The sequence below is a fragment of the Neomonachus schauinslandi genome, chromosome 6, assembly GCF_002201575.2.
Source record: "Neomonachus schauinslandi chromosome 6, ASM220157v2, whole genome shotgun sequence".
NCBI lineage: Eukaryota > Metazoa > Chordata > Mammalia > Carnivora > Phocidae > Neomonachus > Neomonachus schauinslandi.
This window is the reverse complement of record NC_058408.1, coordinates 136,672,822-136,694,314: the sequence shown is the minus strand read 5'-3', so window position 1 is coordinate 136,694,314 and position 21,493 is coordinate 136,672,822. Positions and strand designations below refer to the sequence as shown.

General features: G+C 46.4%; 1 protein-coding gene across 1 annotated transcript in view; it reads left to right on the top strand.

Moving 5' to 3' along the window:
• Positions 1-1,274: 1,274 nt before the first annotated feature.
• The window catches only part of LOC110589491 (guanylate cyclase 2G-like), a 39,848-nt gene continuing 19,629 nt past the window's right edge, over positions 1,275-21,493 (top strand). The window contains 11 exon segments of the mRNA XM_021700007.1: positions 1,275-1,431; positions 1,434-1,657; positions 2,911-3,259; positions 4,761-4,870; positions 7,303-7,455; positions 7,457-7,496; positions 13,614-13,777; positions 15,886-16,023; positions 18,429-18,512; positions 19,224-19,328; positions 19,858-19,929. Coding sequence (XP_021555682.1) covers positions 1,275-1,431; positions 1,434-1,657; positions 2,911-3,259; positions 4,761-4,870; positions 7,303-7,455; positions 7,457-7,496; positions 13,614-13,777; positions 15,886-16,023; positions 18,429-18,512; positions 19,224-19,328; positions 19,858-19,929 — 1,596 coding nt within the window.

Here is a 21,493-nt window from a genome sequence, read left to right as displayed (position 1 = left end):
CCCTCTTCTCACTTTAGACTGTCCCAAAGGTTCTCAAATCTTAGCGTATATAAGGATACACGAGGGCCTGTTAAACACAGATCCCCCGGGTAAACCCAAGACCCTGCAGTGGGGCCCTTGAATCTATCCATCTGACCATCAGGAGAGACTGATGTAGGTGGTCCTTAGGTCAAACTTTGAGAGCCATAGCAAGTTTACTGTGCTGAAGTACATAATTCTGAGGTGAGTAGGGGAGGCCAGCTACTTCCCTGCCAGTGGGACCCAGAAGAAAGCCCATGGTAGGGGGAAACTGAACCCTTTATACTGAAGAGCCTTTGCTCAGCTGGTGGCTGGGTCATCTTACCTGGGGATAGCAATGGCTTTCCAAGGGGCCTGCCATCCCTGTAATACTTCATGTAAAATAGTAGTTCATATGTAAAACATTACATATGTAATACTTGACATGTAATTAATCAACAGAGAATTGTCTCTGGCTTTGCCCTGAGCTGTGTAGAGGGAGAGTGAGTGTTTATCCATCAGTAACCTCTCCCTGGGGCCCTAAGCCTGGGTGAGGGGTACAGACCATACCAGCTGTCAGTAAATCCCCTCACAGCCATCAGCTCACTTAATCTAAGAGAATTTCCTGTAAGATGGATTCAGCAGGTGATAATCATCATCATTATGATGATGTCAACATCATCAACCATCACTATCATCATCATCACCACCACCACCATCTAGCGTGGATGAAATGGTTCTTTGCCCGGGCATTGTGCCAGGCACTGGATCGCTTTCAATCTTCACCATGTCACTTGGGTGAAGATCCCTTTACAGTTTTACCCCCCATTTTAGGGATCAGGAAATGAAGGCATAGAGAGGGGAAGTAACATGTCCCAGGTCACACAATTTGTGGTGGAGTTAGAATTCAGCCCAGGCCATCTGCTTACACTTAAGTGGTTCTCTTGATTTTTCCCTTACTAGTGAGGAGGGATTGGGGGTTAGGAGGATGGAGGGGGGTTATGTGACCTTCCCAGGACCATGAAGTTTGTCAATGGTGTCATTGGATCCATTACCAGGGTCTTGCTGACTCCCTGCCTCAGCCTCTTTCTTCAAGACTGCAGCTTCTAGATGTGTTAGGACAGACTCTGAAAAGGGAAGGTTTTGAGGGAATGGCACTGAACAGAAAGCAAGCTGTGGTCCTCAGGGAACTGCACTATCATTTTAGCTCCTGGCATGAGTGGTCAGGAGGCTGAGCCTCTGAGTTCTGCAGTGATACAGGTGTTAGATGCCCATTCATGGCTCCCAGGATAGGTGCTGAGGCCTCACTCAGGTCTGGGCTCTGTTTGGGGATTGAAAGTCATGCTGCCCAGCCAACATTAATTCTGACACTCTTCACTAGTATGCTGGTGACTTGGCTTGAGGCTGTTAACCTCGCTGTGGGCTTCCAGGTTCCCTGAACATCTCCCATCCATTCAGTGTGCAAAGGCTGGGTGCAGGTCTCCAGATTGCCATGGACAAGATCAACTCAGAGACAGTGGACCTCAGAAGCTTCAGCTGGGAATTCACTTATAACAACTCAACTTGCAGCATCAAGGAGTCTCTTGCTATTCTCACCAATCAGGTCCAGAGACAACAGATTTCTGCCCTGTTTGGACCAGGATGTCCAGAAGCAGCAGAGGTAGAGTATAGCCTTCTAAAAACTTTGGCTGGTTTTCATCGGAAGGGATGGTTTTAAAGGTGATGGGACAGACTTGAATAATCTCTTGACAAGGATGACATTATTATAAATAATAACTATGTATAAATAATAACTATATAACCACTCCATTTCTTTGAGATGTAATTAGACCATGTAATTAGAACAGGTAATATTCTCTTGAAAGAAAGCCTTTCAAATCAATAATTGTTAGTTCACTCACTAACTTGTAGATAGATGTTCACTAACAAACTCGTCGGTTGTTTGGACATGGTGCTGCTGTGTGTAGACTCGTACTATTCACTCGAATGTTGTCAGCCACACAGCTCAGGAAAATTAAGTAGAAAATGAATGTTTTGTTTCAAGCAGAAAAACATCATTTGTTTGTGTAGGTTTCCCTTTGGTGTGTGTGATAAACTATTCAGTGATGTTGAGAGTAAATGGGAAAGAGTGAAGTATGACAGATTGCAAGAAACTGGGGCAAGCAAAGAAGACAATCAAATGACTTGTATCTGTTTAGTTAATGGGATTAGCTTTGTGGAAGTCCTTGGTATCTTGTCCTCTGAGAGGTGTGGATGCAAGGCAGGAGTAGGAAAGAGCATCATAGCCCTCACTCTCAAAAATACTGCATAACTGTCATGAGTGGCTGCTATGAAATGAAGTTCACACTTGAACTTGGATCTTGGTCTCTCCTGGAATTTTTCTTCTGACACGTTTCTAGCTGTCCAGAGCCTGCTCATTCTTCAAAGTCAAGTTCAAATGCCATGGAGTCTTTCTTCACTCCTCCACCCTCACCCCTCATATCCCTAATTCCCCAATCAGAAGTAATTTTTTACTTTTCTTAACTCCTGTAGGTCTATAGCCTATAAATATTGAAGGGTATATTCAACTCTGAAACTATTTTTATGTGTCTTAGCTCCTGTAATAAGTGATCATAAGCTCCTTTAAGAGAAAGGTCTCCAAAGTTGGTTGTAAATAGTAAGCTCCTAATGAAAAGTATTGAGAAGTGAGTAAGGAAGAAATCAGTCAATAAATGCTTGCTGTGGTTATTCTTGTCCTTTGAGGTTTTGCATCCTCAAGATGGATCCAAAACATTATCATCAATATTCCAAAAGAGAGGGTTCAGTATGACCCATAGACTTACCAAATTCTAAGTTTACATAGATACCTTATGATAGGGTTTGAGTGTAGTGTAAACTGAATTATGGAAAGACATCCCTTTGGTTCCTTTCAAGATTATTGGCTTGCTGGCCTCAGAGTGGAATATCCCTGTGTTTGACTTCACTGGACAAACTGCAAAACTGGAGGACAACTTCTTACATGACACCCATGTGACACTCGTGTCACCCAGGCACAAAATTGGTGATGTGCTCCAGAGAAGTCTCCAGTACCTGGGCTGGAAACACACTGGGGTGTTTGGAGGTCACTCTGGGACTTCCTCCTGAGATGGAGTGGATGAATTGTGGAAGGTTGTAGAGAATGGACTCAAAACCCATTTCCCTATCACTGTCAGTGTGAAATACACCAACAATGACCCAGCCTTCCTTCAAGAGAACCTTAGAAGCATGTCGTTGGCTGCCAGAAGTAAGTAGGAAAGAGTCTTCTGTTGCTTATGTTTAGAGAGCCAAATGAGAAAAGCAGATTGTTTGAAAAAAAACCAAAGAACTCTTCATTTTTCTATGGATGTAAGCAGAAAGAAACGGGGTGCAAAATTAATGATACATAAAAGCATCACCAACAAGAAAGTCATTTTTTTTTTAATCTAAAGTGAAATCTCTGATGCTATAGTGTTATGATGCACAGAGTAGGTTCTGGAAGCATCTTCCAGGTGGGCTGGGTCCTTCATTTGGGTTATTGTTTAGAGCATGGGCACTGGAGATAAACAGCCGTGGGTTTGAAACCAGCCTCTGACATTTTCTAGCAGCGTGCTCTTGAGCAAGTCCATTAACCTCTCTGTGCCTCAGATACCTTCCCTGTAAAATGGAGACAATCTTCCTATCTACCTCATAGAATGGTGAGGATTAACTAAAGTCATGCCTGTTGAGTGCTGAACATAGTAACTGGTCAGCATAAGATAGCAATTATTCTTATTGTGGTACTTAAGAGGCTCTCCTTTCTAGCATGATTTAGTAACTGACTCTTTTCTGTTCTTCAAATAAATTAAGCCCTTTATGGCCTTCATGGCCTTGGGACTTGGGGACTTGCTGATCCCTTGGCCTGGAGTGCCACCTGCCACCCCACCCACCCCACCCCACCCCACCCAGCACTCTTTCTGTGGGTAGCTTCCTCTTATCCTTCCAGATTCAGCCCAGAGCCCACCTTGTCTGAGGGGCCTTTTCTGACTGTCTGATACGGAGCAGTACCCCCCACCCCCCCCACACACATTAATATCAGAGCCTCCTTTCCCCCACAAACCAGAACCTTACATGCTCTCTTTAACTCTTCACTTGTATGCTGTGTGACTGTCAGCTTCCTGAGGGCACGGGTCTTCTCTCGTGCCGACTGCTGTATCCTCTGCAACACACAATTGGGACCCAAACAAGCAGACTCTCATTTACTGCATTTAGAAAATAAGTCACTGCTTCAGTTGGGTGTCCTCAAAATGCATGCTGACGTCTTTGGAGGGGAGAAAAGTGGGATGGCCTGTTCCTCCTCCTCGCCCCCCATCCAAACTCAGAAGGTCTGAATGCTCCTGATTCTGGGTCATCTTCGAACTCCTCCTAACTGCTATGTGGCTGATGAGTCACAAGCCAGATCCTTTGCTCTGAGTGAAATAAATGAAGAAACTAGAGCACAGAAGTGGCCACCAATCTTGTTGGCTTGTACTTCAGGAGAGACCCGCAGTGAGGATTTTTGGGCTGCAGGGCGAGAGCCGCCAGCCTGTGGACTGCGGACACGGTTCAGGAAGTGTCCACACTGGGGACGGTTTAGGCATTCCTGTTTCCTCAAGCTTGCTCAAAGAGAGAGAAAGTTCAGGTCTCATTTGCTCATTTGGGGTGGCTTCAGGCCACACTTTTTAAAAAAGTGTGTGCGTGTGTGTGCACGTGAGTACATGCCAGTGACTGACTTTGTCTTCTCTTCTTAGTTATCATCCTAATCTGCAGCTCGGAGGATGCAAAAATTATTCTGCTGACTGCAAAGAACCTGGGACTCAGCACAGGAGAATTTGTCTTCATTCTTGTGCAGTGGTTGGAGGTGGGTGCTGATAAGCCCTCAGTGACCCCCTCAGTAAGAAGTAACAAGTCAGGGTGCCTGGGTGGCTCCGTCAGTTGAGTGTCCGACTCTTGGTTTCGGCTCAGGGCATGATCTCAGGGTCGTGGGATCGAGCCCCACATTGGGCTCTGTGCTCAGCAGGGAGTCCGCTTGAGATTCTCTCTCTCCTCCTCCCTCTGCCCCTCCCCCACTCGCATTCTCTGTTGCTCACTCTCTCTCTCTCAAATGAATAGATAAAATCTTAAAAAAAAAAAAGAATTAACAAGTAGGGAACACTTGCTATGTGCCAGATGCATTAGCTCACCGAATACTCACTACTACCTTATAAGCCAGATACCCTTATGTCCTCATTTTATGATCGGGACACTGAAATGGAGCTCAAAGAGTTCTTCTGCATTGTGAGTGAGAGGTCCTGTTGGAGTCCCAGCAAAGGCCTGGAAAGACCAATATACTGGTCCCATAAGGCAATTCTTAGGTGGTTTGGTTCATGTGGTAATGATCGGGATGGCTAGAACGTATCACATACCTCCTCTAAGTTCCTACACGTACACATATTACTTGTCCTGTTGCACTCAGTATTCTGAGAGCCCCGTGAGGCAGATATTCCAGCCTCGATTTACACCATCGTGGAACTCGTTTCCAACAACCTTGGAAGGTAGACGTTATTAGCATTTCAGACAAAGAACCAACCAGAGGCTCAGATAACTAAGGTACCTTACCCAAGAGCTCAGAGCTCCCCAGTGGCATAGCTAGTCCTCCACACTGGGTCTTTTGGACACTGGGACTGAGCCCTTCACCCCAATAACTCTGCCTTATGGAGTGCTGACTGGTACCAGGCCCCATCGTGAGCACTTGATATACTGAAACCCATTTCAGCTCACACCACCCCACGGGGAGGTACTTTTTATTGCCCTCATTTTATCGATGAGGAGACTGAGTCCCTGAGGGCAGAAATAACTTGCCCGAGGCCATGGGACTAGGAGGAGGGAGAGCTAGTATTCAAACCCAAGTAGGCTGGCCTCAGGGTCTGTCCATTTAACCAGCACATCCCACTCGCAGGCTCCTAAAAAATGCCGCGTACATTTAGCTATGGACACGCTGTATAATTTTTATAGCAGATTTATCTTTCTAAAGTGAACTTGGTTTTGTTTTATTTTATTTTTTTAAAGATTTATTTATTTATTTGAGAGAGAGAGCACAAGTGAGGGGAGGGGCAGCAGGAGAGAATCTTCAAGCAGATTCCTTACTGAGCAGAGAGCCTAAGGCAGGGCTCTATCCCACGACCCATGAGATCATGACCCGAGCCGAAACCAAGAGCTGGACCCTTACTGGACTGAGCCACCCGGGTGCCCCATAAAGTGAGCTTGTTTTATATAATCATGAGCTGAAACAGAGCAAAAGGGAGTAAAGAAAAATGTATAATAATATTCTGGAGTTCTTTTATCTTTTTATCAAGAAGTATTTTGGATTGCCCAAAGTGTCTCAGATTTCTCTGGGCAGCCAGCCGGAATTCTAAACATATGCCAGACTTCCCAGAACGTCCTCCTGCCTCCCTTTGTTATTGCTGGCCACCTTTTCTCTTCGCTTCTATCTCCTCTGCCTGCTGCAGCCAGATGAGGAGAGACTGGGACAGGTCTTAGTACTGGCAGGGAAGCCTTCAACCCCCTCGTCACTTTCTCCCCAAGCCTTGACGATCACGTTCCATCTGGCTTGCAGTGGCAGAAAGCTTATAGAATTAAAAATATACCATACAACATCCGTGCAGTTGAATTCACGCTACTTTAAAAAAAGGAATAGCATAAATTCATTCTATAAAATATCCCCAATATAGGCTTCCTATATGGGGAAAAATATCAAGGCGCAGAACAGCAGTATAGTGTTAGTGTGATATTATTTATGTAAAATGCATACACATGCACATACACAGTCCTCTGTACAGGCCTAGAACGGTTGGATACGTCTTGGAACAGACAGGAGGGAGCCGTAGGGAAATCAGGAAAGGCCTGCTGTACTTCATGCATAGATACATACAGTAAGTGGGCATTAATTTCATAATAGTAATAATATAGATAATAACGATCCTAACAAACCACTGAAGCCACAAGCAGAAAATTGAGAATCAACAGTCCTCAATTTTTCAAGCTTTTTGCCACCCATTGGTAGAAGGTAAGCTTTCTGCATCTTAGGCTGCTTGACACCCTAGGTAAGCTTTTATTCTTTATTAGTCTTATTTGGCTTCCATCCCACTGCTTCGTGCTGGCTTGAAAATGTGGACCTTGCGTGGCAGGCCTTCCAGAGTCATTGTGTTTCTCAGGATTACGAGGAAGAGATTAAAATTTGACATTGTCTTTAAGCAGTTCTGTTCAACAGGGGTATGTCCTACGAATGGCGACATTTATTTCTTTGTGCTTTAGGACAGCTTTTGGAAGGAGGTATTGACAAATCAGAAGGTGACGCACTTCCCCACGGTCTACGAGTCAGTGTTTCTCATAGCCCTGGACTCCTATGGAGAAGGCCCTGGAGATGCAGGCTTCTGGAAGCAAGTCTACCAAAGGCTGAGGAGGCCTGCCCGTCTTCAGCACCATTTCCACAGAGGAGCAGGTCTGGTGTGGGGCCTTCCTGTGCAGACCCCTGCCCCCTTCTTGGAGGATATTTGTGTTTGGCTCTGAGAGTCTCCCTCTTATTTCCCCTCTGCTTGCCCCACACCCCTAACACACAAACACACACACACATGCACACCACTTTCTCATCTTCCAGAACCCACAATAAATAGTAGTCTGATGCCGTCTTGTGAAATCTGCACCCCACCATCACAGAGGAGGACAGAGGTTGCTGGGTGAAATATCAGTGGCCTTTGGAGTTAGAGACCTGGGCTCCCATCCCAGTTCTTTTATTTCCTAACTGTGGGCCTTGAGGGGGAATTTCTTAACCTCCCTACACGTCTGTCCCTTAACCTGAAAAATGAGACTCCTGAGAACATCTGTCTCTGGGCTGTGGTTTCGAGTACCTAATAAACCAGTGCATGGAAGTGACAGAAGAGATCCCAGTGAACTCAGGCCACATTAATTCCCTTTCCTGGCAGGATGCCAGGACCAGGGGGGATCAGAGATGTGGAGCTAGGACAGGTCAAGGTAAGCAGATGCTCGAGCACAGGGAGAAGATAGTCAGGAGAGAGATCAGCAGCCAGTGGTGATCCCTGACTGTGTGGGATGATGGGGCAAAGTGTCTGATTCCCACAGAGAATTTTTTTTTAAAGATTTTATTTATTTATTTATTTATTTATTTATTTATTTATTTATTTATTTATTTATTTATTTATTTGACAGAGAGGGAACACAAGCAGGGGGAGTGGGAGAGGGAGAAGCAGGCTCCCTGCTGAGCAAGGAGCCCGATGTGGGACTCGATCCCAGGACCCCGGGATCATGACCTGAGCTGAAGGCAGATGCTTAACAGACTGAGCCACCCAGGTGTCCCTCCCATGGAGAATTTTTTATAGAGACACCATTGCCAGAGCTGGAGCACTCCCAGGGTGGGGCTGATCTGACCTGGAATGTGCTGATGGATCACTGATGACAAGGGTTCTATTAGGAACAAGGTGGCCCACTGTGGATCCTAACAAGTAAGATGATCAACTGATAAACATCTGGGAAGTCATCTACTAAGTGTTAGCTCTGTACCAGGTTCTACGGGGAGAACAGTGCCTAGCCCTTAGTAGGCACTTGTATTTTTGTTGACTAAATGAATAGAACATGTAGTGAAGACCTACTACGTGCTTTGGGAGTGGGGAATGGTAGTATGCCTATTGTGCCTCATTTAACTATCATACTCACCATGACAGTGGCTTTCTCCTCATTGTGTAAATAAGTGAGGTGAGACTCAGGTTCAGAGAGGTTATGGAACTCACCCCATGTCTCACAGCCAATACAGCAGCTGGGCCAACCTGGCTCCGAAATCTGCCCTCTTTCAATTAAACCATCCTCCCTCCCACCCAGGGTGTAAAGAGTTGCTCCCAGATCACGTGATCTGATTGGGAAACTGAGGCCCAAAGAGGCAAAGTGTAGTCTGTGATATCCAGGTTTGACAGCACAGGCCCCGGAGAGGTGGGGGGCCCTCCTCCCCCCTGGGGGATGATGGAGACCAGGCGTGTGTGAGGGGGTGAAGAGGCTGGAGAGAGAGCCCCCTCCCACCCTGCCTTTGTCTCCCTCGCTGAAGGTGAGGGCCCTCACACCCTCTGCTAATTCTAGCATTAGGAATTTTTAAAGGGCAGGAAAGAGGAAATAAATTGCTCTGGCAGAGGGGATAAAACAAGAGCAGGAAGACACACTCCTCCCCCCCCACCTCCCCTTTTTTTTAAGCAAATGCTTCAGGGTCATCAAGAAAAGGAGGGAGGGCAGCTGGTTAATATTTCCACTTGGAAAAGGAGTTGATGGAGTACACGCGAACTGAGTCTGTGAAAACCCCAAGGAGCAGGCCTTGGTTATCCTCTTTAAGTCTCTGGACAAAATTTAGGCTCTAATTTATTAAGTGAGCGATAAGCCAAAGAAAACACAAATAGCTAGCATTTAATGAGCACTACACCTCAGCGTTAACCCAACAGTAAGAACCTGAGCCCCTAGAGAGAGGCAGGCCTTAGTATGATTTCTGGCTCCACCATCTAATGACCTTGTCCCCTCGGGCAAGTACATAACTCTTCTGCCCTGGGTTTACTTACCTGTATAACATAATCCAGATAGTAATAGGACTGCCTCATGGGTTGTGGGGGCATTAAACGAGACAGCCCACAGAAGCTCTCGGTACCCAGCTTGGTATAAGGTAAGCCCTCGACTGGTTCTGGCTGTGATTACTATCTGTGGCAGGAGGAAGGATCTCTGTCTTAGAAATGAGAAAACTGAAGTAGAGAAAGGTGATGGCAGCAGGTCATCACGCAGCGTGGCTCCTCGAGGAAAGCCAGAGAGGGCGGACCCACCGTTAGAGGCTGATGGTCAAGAATCAGGCCCAGTACCCCCATCAGGGAGGGCGCAGGATGGGAAAGATCCTGGCAGTGACCTCACGAGGCAGGTCTCGCAGGGCGGGCTCACCTTCAGCGAGGGAGACAAAGGCAGGGTGGGAGGGGGCTCTCTCTCCAGCCTCTTCACCCCCTCACACACGCCTGGTCTCCATCATCCCCCAGGGGGGAGGAGGGCCCCCCACCTCTCCGGGGCCTGTGCTGTCAAACCTGGATATCACAGACTACACTTTGCCTCTTTGGGCCTCAGTTTCCCAATCAGATCACGTGATCTGGGAGCAACTCTTTACACCCTGGGTGGGAGGGAGGATGGTTTAATTGAAAGAGGGCAGATTTTGGAGCCAGGTTGGCCCAGCTGCTGTATTGGCTGTGAGACATGGGGTGAGTTCCATAACCTCTCTGAACCTGAGTCTCACCTCACTTATTTACACAATGAGGAGAAAGCCACTGTCATGGTGAGTATGATAGTTAAATGAGGCACAATAGGCATATACCTGTGTGGTGGGTTCCAGGAGCTGAATCCCAAACTGGCCTCCCAGCAGGACCCTCCCTTCCCAGGTCCCTTCCTGTAGCACCATCTACATGTGGAGAAATGTCCTGCCCAGGACCTGATTACTTTCTGATAGCTGTCATATTGAAGAAAAGGAAGAAAGAGGGTCCTGTTTCTGGATTTCTGTAGGGCATAGACTGAGTGATTCATGTGCCTTTCTTCCTGGGAGTCTACAAACACGGGGCCGGTGATTCCTGGGAAGAGAGAAGATGCCCACGATGAGGAGGAGGGAAAGGTGCGTGTAGCTCGAAATGCCAGCCCACCAGCTCCCACCAGCAGAACGCCCGCCTCACAGCCACCAGGAGCCAGCTGTGAGGTTTTTGCCATTTCAGGGAATCTGAGAAAGGGGTAAGGAGGAGTGTGAGAAAAAGAAGATGGTTCAGAGGTAGTCCTCTCGTGGCCCAAAGGCCACTGTGGGCAGGGAGATGTACGTCGTTAGGCCTATGCTGGGGAGCACACCCAACATTAAAAAAAAGAAGCCAAGCAGTTTTTAACTAATTTCACATAAAACCCAAGATTTATGCTTCTCTACAACAATCAGATGTGACGAAATGAGGCAGATGACATGCCAGGCCCCAGGCACGAGTTCGCAAACTTTGTTCTTAGTGAGTCCCTTCCCTCCTGGTTTTGGCATTGACATGGTGCCCGTCCTGGCCCAGGTGTGGTCATTGTCCTTGCTTAGGATTCGCTCAACCACGCACAAAGGACACACCTGCGACTAAGGACACATGGTCCGACATAGGACTTATTGTTGATTTGTTCCCGTTGGGGACAGGACACAAAATGACCATTTATTAAGCACCTGCTCTGTGCCCAGCACTGCAAGTCCTAGTGATTTCAAACATCTAGTCCCAGTGGACCCTGCAAGGGAGGCACCCTCATCCACTCCTTAACAAGCAGAGGGGGGAGGCAGACTCCCCTGAGTTTTCAGAGCCAGGAAGAGAGGCAGGCCTACTGGGCCCCAAGGTCCGTATTCTTCCCAGCAGCCCATGCTGCCTTCCTATGCATATGCGTGCTGACATCCTGAACGTGGGGCTTGAGCACAGCTCTCTGCTCAGGTCTGCACAGAGGGGCTGGAGCAAATGCGATGACCAACATTGCTGCTTTCAGTGGGAATTGTGTTCATTGTGCAAAGAGGGGATGGGATCTCCATTTCCTAATTCGACCTCCTTGGCCAAGGTCATCTTTTCAATTGGTATAAAGACCTTCAGCACCAACTAGTTCTGTGGCTGTGGTCCTGGCCACTGTGTGGCAGAGATGAATACAAGAAGCTGAGACTTGTATCCTAACTCTGTTAAGGGCCAGTCCTCTAGCACAGAAGAGAACAGAAGCCAGTTTGGAAGGGAGGGGCCTCCAGCCTTGAGTCCTGGAAAGCCCAGGCACCCCAGAACCCCAAGGGGACATGCCTTGGGCTCTCTTAAAGGGCCTTGAAGGGAAGGGAGGGTCCTGCTGGGAGGCCAGTTTGGGATTCAGCTCCTGGAACCCACCACACAGGTTGTCTGTAGCTCTCTGAACTCATATGAAGATCGACTTTGGGCCTTTAAAATAATTTCGCCCTTGATGGTGGTTGTGGCTCAGCCACTTCAGATTCCAGTTTAGAACACAGTACCCCCCACCGCCCCAAGTGCACCTCCACCGGGACCTGGGCCTCCTCTGACACCACAGCCAGGCAGGTCTCACTGGCCTATGATCTCAGGGAGAGGCCCTGGCCTAGGGGTCACAGCGCCCCCTTGCAGGGTTGAATCCCCAGCCAGCTGAATCCACTCACCCAGGCGGCCTGATTCCCAAATCCAGAGCTTGGTGGACGCCAGGACCTGGCTGTTGTTCTGGGTTCCTGAGCCCAGGAATCCCCAGAAAAATCCGTTTTTTTCTTTCAGCTCTAAATCAATGAGAAAACTGAAAGGAAACCTAAACCTTAATTGAATTTCTACTTGTCCCCACTGTCACCACCACCCCTAATCCAGATTTGATTTGACACTTTTTTCCTCCCTACTCTCATGGAATTTTAAAGTGCCAAGGTAAGTTGGCCCAGGAAATGCAATAACGATGGCAAAACAGATCCTCAGTGTTGTAGGAAGAGGCATTTTCCACGTGGGGGGAGATGTTTTGGTCTGTGAAAGGGCAAGGTGCTCTGTAACAAGATTTGTCTATATCCAACATGAGAGCAAATCCCAGCAGCCCCAGAGAGTCGGCAGATTGTTTTTAAACCAAAAGTGACAGGGTTTAAATCAAAAGTTTAAGTCAGCTCTTTTACCCAACAGAAAGATATTGCCCTTCCATGAATTAGATCATCTGCAGGTAAATTTGGAGAGTCTAGGTGAGGTGCGGAAATCGGATGGGTCACCAAATGTTTCGGTTAATAGTAGAGTAGAATAATAGTAGAGTAGAATAAATCAAGTGAGCCCTGACTTTCAATTGTCTTTTTTTTTTCAAAGACCCATGAGGAATTTCTCCATGATTTGTTGGCCCCATGGCTCGCTTCCTAAAGACAGACCCAGCTGTGGATTTTACAATGAGCTCTGTGACCCCGCACCTGCTTCTACGGGTCAGGGAGGGTGCTCGGAGAAGGTGGCAGGTAGGGATTCTCCACGGGAGGGGGTCTCAGCAGCAGTGGTGCTTTTTGTGTGGGGATGTGTCCTGTGCACTGTAGGATGCTTAGCAGTGTCCCGGGCCCCCACCAACTACAAGCCAGCAGCACCCTCTAGTTGCAGTCACCCCCGAAATCTCCAACATCGCCTGCCTCCCCTGCAGAGAACCTCAGCTCCAGGGAAACCTGGCTCCTGGGATGTGAGTCTCAGGGGCTTCATTTCTAAGGAGTTAGAGAGAGTCTGAACAAGGGAGTGTTGCCTGGTGGTTAGGAGCCCAGCCCTGGAGTTGGATGGATCATAACTGAGAACAACTCTAAGGAGAGCACATAGGAAATGTTCAGTCACCACCATTCTCTACAATGGACGTTTCTATACAAAGGGGGAGGTGAGTGTAGTTGCCATGGGAACCGGAGGGGGGGTTCAGAAAAGAATCCTTGGAAGAGACAAGTCTGAGTGGACCCAGTATATCCTAGCTTGGGCCCCTGCCTTTGAGGCATCTGCTTGGCAGGACCAGCCAGGACCCGGATGTGCTCACTTCGGTTCTTCAGCAGGCTGTAGCAATGACATGTCTCTGCCCTCCAGGTGTGACTGCTGTGATCCTCACAACGACCCTCCTGATTACTGTCCTGGGAGCTGTGATCATAGGTCTGATTTTAAGGATGCAGAGTGGAAAATTGCAAAAGCAGAATAAAGACATATGGTGGCAAATCAATTATGATGACATCACCATTCTGGCCCAGAACAAGGTGAAGCCGCACCTGTGGCCCAGATAGCCATTTCCTGCTCACTGCTAGTGATTTGCAGAAGGGGCCTCATCTAGGAGTTTCTGAAAGCTGAGGCCGACTTATTTATAAAGTGGGTGCTTAACAGAGTCTTAAGACCCGCATTCTGCTTCTGGGCCTCCCATTTCTTCCTTGGTGAATATCTTTGGGGGACATCATTTCTGGGCATCAGTTTTTCAATACTTTAAAATGATCAGATGGTCCCGAAGGTTCCCTTCAGCTCTATTACCCTGTGGGCATAAGAACCAATACGTCCTGTTCAAACATTAATGTTGTCTCCTGGGCAGCATTTAGTTATTTTCAAAACCACATTAACTCCTTTGATCTACTGATGACAAAAACAGTTAAGATTCTTTTGCTCAATACACACACGTTAGACATCGACTGCAGGCCAAACATAGTGCAAGGCATGACGACATACCGCAAGTGATGTCTCCTGATGGAGGCAAGCACTCTGAGAGACGTCCGTCTACATGGTAAGACAGAAGCCCTGTAAATGGGAGTAAATGTCTCAGCATCGTGAAGGCTTCAGAAAGGAGGTGACATTTGGGTAGAGTGGTTTGTCAGTGGGGAGCAGGAGAGAAGGAACACAGGATGTGCTAAGATGTGGGGCACTCAAGACTGGGAGGCTTGGCACACATTTAATAAGCATAACGTTATTTGATAAGTATATAACATTTGCATAATTTCAAAAAATACTACTATAACCATCTCTTATGACTTAGCATATTTTCGCTTGGAATTCTGAAGTGTCTTTTCTTTCTTTCCTTTTTTCTTTTTCTCTGTTTTTGTTATTAATATTAAACAGTGCACTCTTTGCAAGCGTATACTGATTATTCTGGAACATTTATTGCCCTACTGGAAATGTTAGTGAGAAATGTTTTTTAGAGTAGAAAGATAGACTTGGGTTTCTGTAGTTTAAGAAGAGCTCTTTGTTCCTGGGGGGAGGGAGAGGAAGAGGGGCTCAATTTTACCTTTATCTCAATTTATTAAAAACCTAAGAGTGCAATGAATTTTATTTTAAAGATCAGTCAGTTTAGAATTTCAGATAGTACTTGCTCAGGAGTACATGCTACTCAAGATATTAAGAGAATAACAAGAATCTATGTACTTGAACAGATATATGAATCTTAAATGGTTCAAAGCAAAAGAAAAGTGTTCTAGAATGTTGTTGCTTGTCAAAAAAAAAAAAAAAGCACCAAGGTAGACCAAAGTATACACGTTTGTTCTAACAGACATTTAGGTTGACTTTAAAGATGAGGAATACATTATTGTCAAAATCAAACATTTCTCTCATGTTATGTATATGTCATTCCTGTTATATAGGCTTTATTTTCAAAATTGTCATTTGTGGTAGTTGTTTCTTTTTATTGGTATCCTTATATATACTATTCATTCAATAAGTGAGTTAGGACTTTCAAAAAAAAGGTGACTTGGAGGTACCGAAGTCAAGGAGGCTCCAACATGTGAAGACCAGATTGGGATTCATTAGCAAGTCATTTTCAAATGTCCCTGGGGATTCTGGGGCTCACTGGTCTGGCCAGGGGTGAACAATAGATTGAGGGTGGAGGTGTGACGGAGAAGAATCCTGAGCCTCCTCCTTCCCTCTTCAACCAAAGCAACTCTGCTTTGTCCTACCTGGTTTCTGCATTAGGTTTCCAGGTAAGACTCTCCCTGAAAAACAGGGTTCCTCTGTGTTAAACACATTCTCTAGGTGTTGGGGAGGCACTGGGGGTATGAAATAGAGCGGTCATGCGGTCAGATTCTCATTTAGAAAGAGGACTCTGGCATCAGGTAACACATCTAGGTAAGTGCCAGAGTCAGAACTTGAATTTGGGCAGTCTGACCCCAGAGCCTGAGCCAGGACACTGTCTGTGGTGGTCTGGACCCAAGAGGGACATGTCGCAGGGAAGCACTCACACTTTGGGTCAGAGGATCAGGATTTGAATCCTGACACTCCCATGTATTAACTGTGTGACCTTGGCGCTCATTTTCCTCACCCGTAAATGGTACAGTCTCTTTGGTACTTGGTCATGCTACTGAGAACAATGGAATTGCTTCCTGTCTTACAGCCATCTCGGAGAGGCACACCTGTGTCGAGAGGGGACAAGAGTCATTCTTCTGGTGTGATGGTTTCTGGGGACGCCAGTTCCTTTGTCAAGAGCCAGCAGGGGCAAGAGCTCTTTTATGCCCCAGTAGGGCTTTACCAGGTACTCCTGAGGGCGAAGTGGCTGCCTATAGGTCCTAGTGTGTATCTCTGTCCCATTCTCTGCATGTCCTTTCTGTCTGGCAGGGTATTGTGAATAGAGGGACACTCCAGGTAAAACCAGGGTAGTTCTGTGACTCCAGACTTGTGCTTCTCAAACTTGAACTTCTAAAGGAGCCGTAACGGTCCGGGGTGTGGGAGAGAGGCTGAGAAAGGCAGGCAGGGATTATGCTTCAAGCTTCAGCAACTGCCAGTCCTTCTAGCACAGCAACAACATTACCCACAACTGATTCCTCAGTGCAGAATAGCAAGGATGCAGAAGTCCATGCTCCAGGACAACAGTGTCCAATAAGGTAGCCATTCACCACATGAGGCTAAATAAATTTAAATTAATTAAAATTATATAAAATTTGGGGCGCCTGGGTGGCTCAGTCGTTAAGCGTCTGCCTTCGGCTCAGGTCGTGATCCCAGGGTCCTGGGATCGAGCCCCACATCGGGGTCCCTGCTCAGCGGGAAGCCTGCTTCTCCCTCTCCCACTGCCCCTGCTTGTGTTCCCTCTCTCGCTGTGTCTCTCTCTGTCAAATAAATAAATAAAATCTTTAAAAATAAATAAATAAAAAATAAAATTATATAAAATTTAAAATTTGTTCCCCAGCATCCTAATGTTTCATAGTCTTCACTCCTTTAGAAGTTCAAGTCCCCTGGGTGAAAAATATGTGAAGAAAGAAAACCCCTATATTTATTCTTTGAAATGGAAGTCCTGGAGAGTAGGGGCAAAAGCTCCAAGCAAGGGGAGAATTGTTCTTTGCCCTAAACTGGATTTAGCAAAGATTGGAGCCAAAGCTTTCCTTATGCAACTGAACTTATGTTTCTAAATATTTACTTGGGTTTTCCAGCTACAAAAAACCATCTTGGATATCATCACTCATCAAATGCTAAGGACCTTTATGAATACAAAACTATTTTTTTTGGAAGATTTTATTTCTTTATTTAACAGAAAGAGAGAGAGAGCACAAGCAGGGGGAGTAGCAGAGGGAGAAGGAGAATCAGGGTCTCTACTGAGCAGGGACCCCAATGTGGGGCTCAATCCCAGGACCCTGGGATCATGACCTGAACCGAAGGCAGATGCTTAACCGAATGAGCCACCAAGGTGCCCCAAAAAACCGTATACTATGGTCAAGTAGCAATTTAGAGATGGCAGCCAACAATCCACAGCGTATCTGTATTGGTTAAGCCTCCTGAAATGTTTGTCCTCCTTTCCCTCAGACACCATCACTGGGGTCCCCACCTCTGTTGCACATATCATGGTGTCCAAACTCTTTAACACAGGCTTAAGGCTCTCTACCCAACCTACTTTCAGAAAAATTGTTTCTCCTGGCTTAAATCCTGTACTCATCCAATGGGTCTTGCTGCTTATACCATACGTGTTTTGCCCTCAGACAATCCATGCCTGCCGCCCCTGCCCCACTCCATCTGGTACCTTCCTGTCCTTCGGGGTTCAACTTAAGCATTTCCCCTTCCAAGGACCCTCTCCTCCATCCCGCAGGGGTCCCTGTATCCATGGAACCCCCATCACAGTCCTGAGTCTTTTGCAATTAACCCCATACTAAAAGTGGCAGATCTTGGTTGACATTTAAATCATGTTGAGGCTTACCTTCTCTTGTGTCCAGATTCTCTCTCTTCTTCTACGCCAATTTTTCCAGCTTGTCCTATGATTTGTGGTGAGTGATGGACTCTCTAAATGCAAACTCAATAGTAATGACAGACAAGAAGATATGCTACTGACTGAAAGCTTAATATGTGCCCAGGTTTGAATTAACAGTGTTACATATTTTAACTGACTGAGCCCTCGTAAGAACCCTCTAAGATGGGTTTTATTTTTAATCTCCATGGTACAGATGAGGAAATGGAAGCCTGGAGAAGCGAAATCCCTTGTTCAAGATTATGTAAGCAGTAAGTACTAGAAATGGGCTTGAACCAGGTATCTGATTCCAGACTTACACTTGAGACCTCGGCTCACTATTCCTCTGAATGAAAATGAGATATTACTGTGTAATAGAAACAGAGCATCCTTAAAGGCAGATGTTCAGATTCTGGCTGTACTACCTACAGATCTGTGACCTTGGACAAGTCCCTTAACCTCAGGGACCTCATCTGGAAACAGGCTAGACATACCCACCTAGCAGGACTGTGTTGTCTGATAAATGAGATCTCATGTGTTGAGCAACTAGCTGAGCGCCTCCATGAAGGTGCTGCCCTAGGGCTGATGTGGGCTGTGAGGAGCTTGATGGTCCCTTTCGTAGGTGGGTTTCTTGCCGGTTTTCCTGCTTCCCTTCCTAGTCTTTTCTGAGTGGAGCTTTTTCTGGATCATCCTAGATTAAGAATATTCCACTTTGTCTCTGGTTCCAGGGAAACCATGTGGCCATCTGCTATGTTGGTGACCAAGCTAAAGCCTGGGTCAGGAAACCATCTGTGCTGCAGGAAATCCGGCTGGTGAGGCCCCTGCCCTCGGAAGAGAGAAAGTAATTATGTTCTCTGGCTCTGTGCTGCCAGCTCCCGGTTCTCATCTGGAAATGCCCCAGGCCACAGGACCAATGGTGGGAAGCTGCTTCCCTTACCTTGGCCCACTACCCCCGTCCCCTAACAGCCCAGACATTAGGCTTCAGATCCTTCAGCCCGACCCAAGCACCTGAAATCTGGGGCCTCTTCCAGCCTTGCTCTTTCTCCTTAATTTTTTGGGTCTTAATTCTATCTCTCCATCCTCTGTGTCTCCATCCTCTCTGCTGCTCACCTCCCTCGAACCTGGTCCTTGATAGAGTCAGATTCATGGAGTCTGATTTCTTGCCCAAGATCTGTGACCTGGCATGCCCCTCCCTCCCCGCCACTGGCACTGACAGCCAAGAACATCTGGAAGAAGGGCCAGGTCTATGGTTTTGGTTAGACTTTGATCATTCCTCTGGTTTATTTGCTAGAGGCAGGCTGTCTGGATATACCTCCCAGCTCTGCCACTAAGAAATTGTATGATCTTCAACACATTGTTTTACTGTTTAAGCATCAGTTTCCTCATCTGTAAAATGGGAGCAGTCATAGTTCTTTTCTCACCTTTTCTCTGTGTGAGAATTAGCTGCATGTATGTCAAGCACATAGCAGAGCTCCCGGCACAGGAGACATACTGTAATCATCAGCTACTATTATTATTTTCAGGTGTATGAATTAAGGCACGAAAACATTGTCCCCTTCTTTGGTATTTGCACAGAACCACCCAACATCTGCATTGTCACCCAGTATTGCAAGAAAGGGAGTCTTAAGGCAAACAAACTAGTACATCTTACCTCGGGTTTGAGTAGCAGCTAATAAAGAACCTTATCGATGTTTTGCCCTTCATCCAAGAACAGTTCCTCTCGGGTCTAATCGAAAGACCTGAATTATCTTGTTGGGCCACCTGCAAGGGATACGATTAGCAGTGGAATTGCCAACAGTCCGGTTTCCTCTGCTCTGGGTGGAAATTGTCTGAGCCTGTTAGCATCTCTTAAGACATTATAATCACTTCCAAATTATGTTTCTGGACTCATCCTACCCATGGTATGTGACCATCAGCTTTATGTTAGGAACAAGGAAGTATTTAAAAGACTCCAGACCGGGTGAATTTGTCAACGTTGAATCAGGTTATGATATCTCCCGGGAAATTTCCAGTACTGGCTGTCGAGTACTCTGCCTTGGGGTGCACTGGTTCTGGTCAAAATCATCCAATGTGTTAGAATCAAATCCATTCAACATGTGAAGCTCCCTGTGCTTCCGCTAGAGGCATGGGTAATAATTCAAATAACTGTTTTTTCAGAATGTTTTGAGAAACTCAGATAAGGCGACGGATTGGATATTCAAACTGTCATTTGCATATGACATAGTCAATGTAATTATCATGTAAAGCTCATTTAAAGAACAAATACCAGCGTTTTTGAGTTGTTCTGGGTCTTGAGTTAAACTGAACTGTAATCTTTCCTGAAAATTCTCTCTTCCTCAGATCTCCTCAAACAAAATGATTCCACTTCTAAAATTCACTGCTTCAATCAGATTTTCCATTCTTTTCTCCCTCCCTGATTCCAAGTAAATAGTGAGAAGTATTTTACACTAGAGTTGAAAGGGATGCTGGGCTTATCCAATCGGGAAGGAGCAGGATATTTACAGTTCAGGCTGCAACTTTTTACCCCAAAGAAAAGCTAATTATTAGACCATGAAGCAAGCTGGGGAGGAGGATTCCTAACACCCCTTCCTTCTGCCTAGTTTTTGATTCCTCTCCCCAGAAAACGGCCACAAAGCTGTCGAGCTGAGAGGTGGGCTGGGGATGCAGACCTAGGAAGGTGTATAAGCAGGCAGAGTCTTTACTTTGGGCAAAGAGGGCTGTGGTGCCTGCAAGAAAAGATTAATAATAACAGTAGTAGTAGTAGTAGCTAAAATATATTGAGTGCTTTTTTTGCCTACTTTCTATCACTTTGTGTATATTAACTTATTTAATTCTCACAACAAAATATAAGGTAGAGCTATCATTCTATCCACTTGACAGATGGAAGGTGAGTAGTGGGGCCATGTCAGTGTGGACCAGCATCCTGAGGCTGTCCTCCTCGCCCTCAGCTACAATACAGCCGCTCTTTGTAAGCTCTCTGTGCCTGCTTTCGCCATCAGAGGGGACCACTCCAATGACGTGGGAGTGGGTCTTAGTGAGGAAGTCCCTCAGTCTGACACACGGGCAGCAGGGCAGGGCTGGTCATCATCTGTCAGTCAACAGCCCATTCATCAACCAAGAGACTCTTCCAGGCAAAACCTGGCCTGGGTGTTGGGAGGGACACAGGGTGAGACATACAGTAGAGGGCTGGTGGCTCTTGGAGTGACTTTGTTAAGTCACTTCCCCTCACTGTAGGGGAAGCTTCCATGTGGGTTTAAGAGAAGAGGCTGGTCTGATTGATATCAAAGAACTTTCTTTTTTTCTCTAGGATCTAATTGCTCTTTACTTTTGAGAAGTTGTCTTACTTGTGAAACTTCGGTATCTTAGGCTTTAGTGGGAAACCAGCATATTGTCATTACCAAGAAAGGCAGACAACGGAAGCCTCCCATAACAGGTCCTCACAGACGACCCTGGGCCACCACTGTTTGTTAGTATTTCAGTAAGACTTCACTGAACATCTCTTAAGGGTTTGCCTTACTCTGGGCACTTTCATAGGAGGACAAGGACTTGTTTTTAATCTCTGAATGGATTAAAATCTAGCTATAGAAAAAAAAGTCAGGAAATGTACATGTAAAATTAAGTGGTGGAATGGTTAAAATTAGGAGGATCTGATGTGGCATCCTCTCCTACCCTGGGCTCCTCCTTCCTTCCCTTCACCCCCTTTCCCTTCCCTCCCCACCAAGCCCAGGGTAGTACTCTAGACTCTGGGGATCTGTCTCCTGCCGCTGACATCACATATATTGCCTCTGAAGAG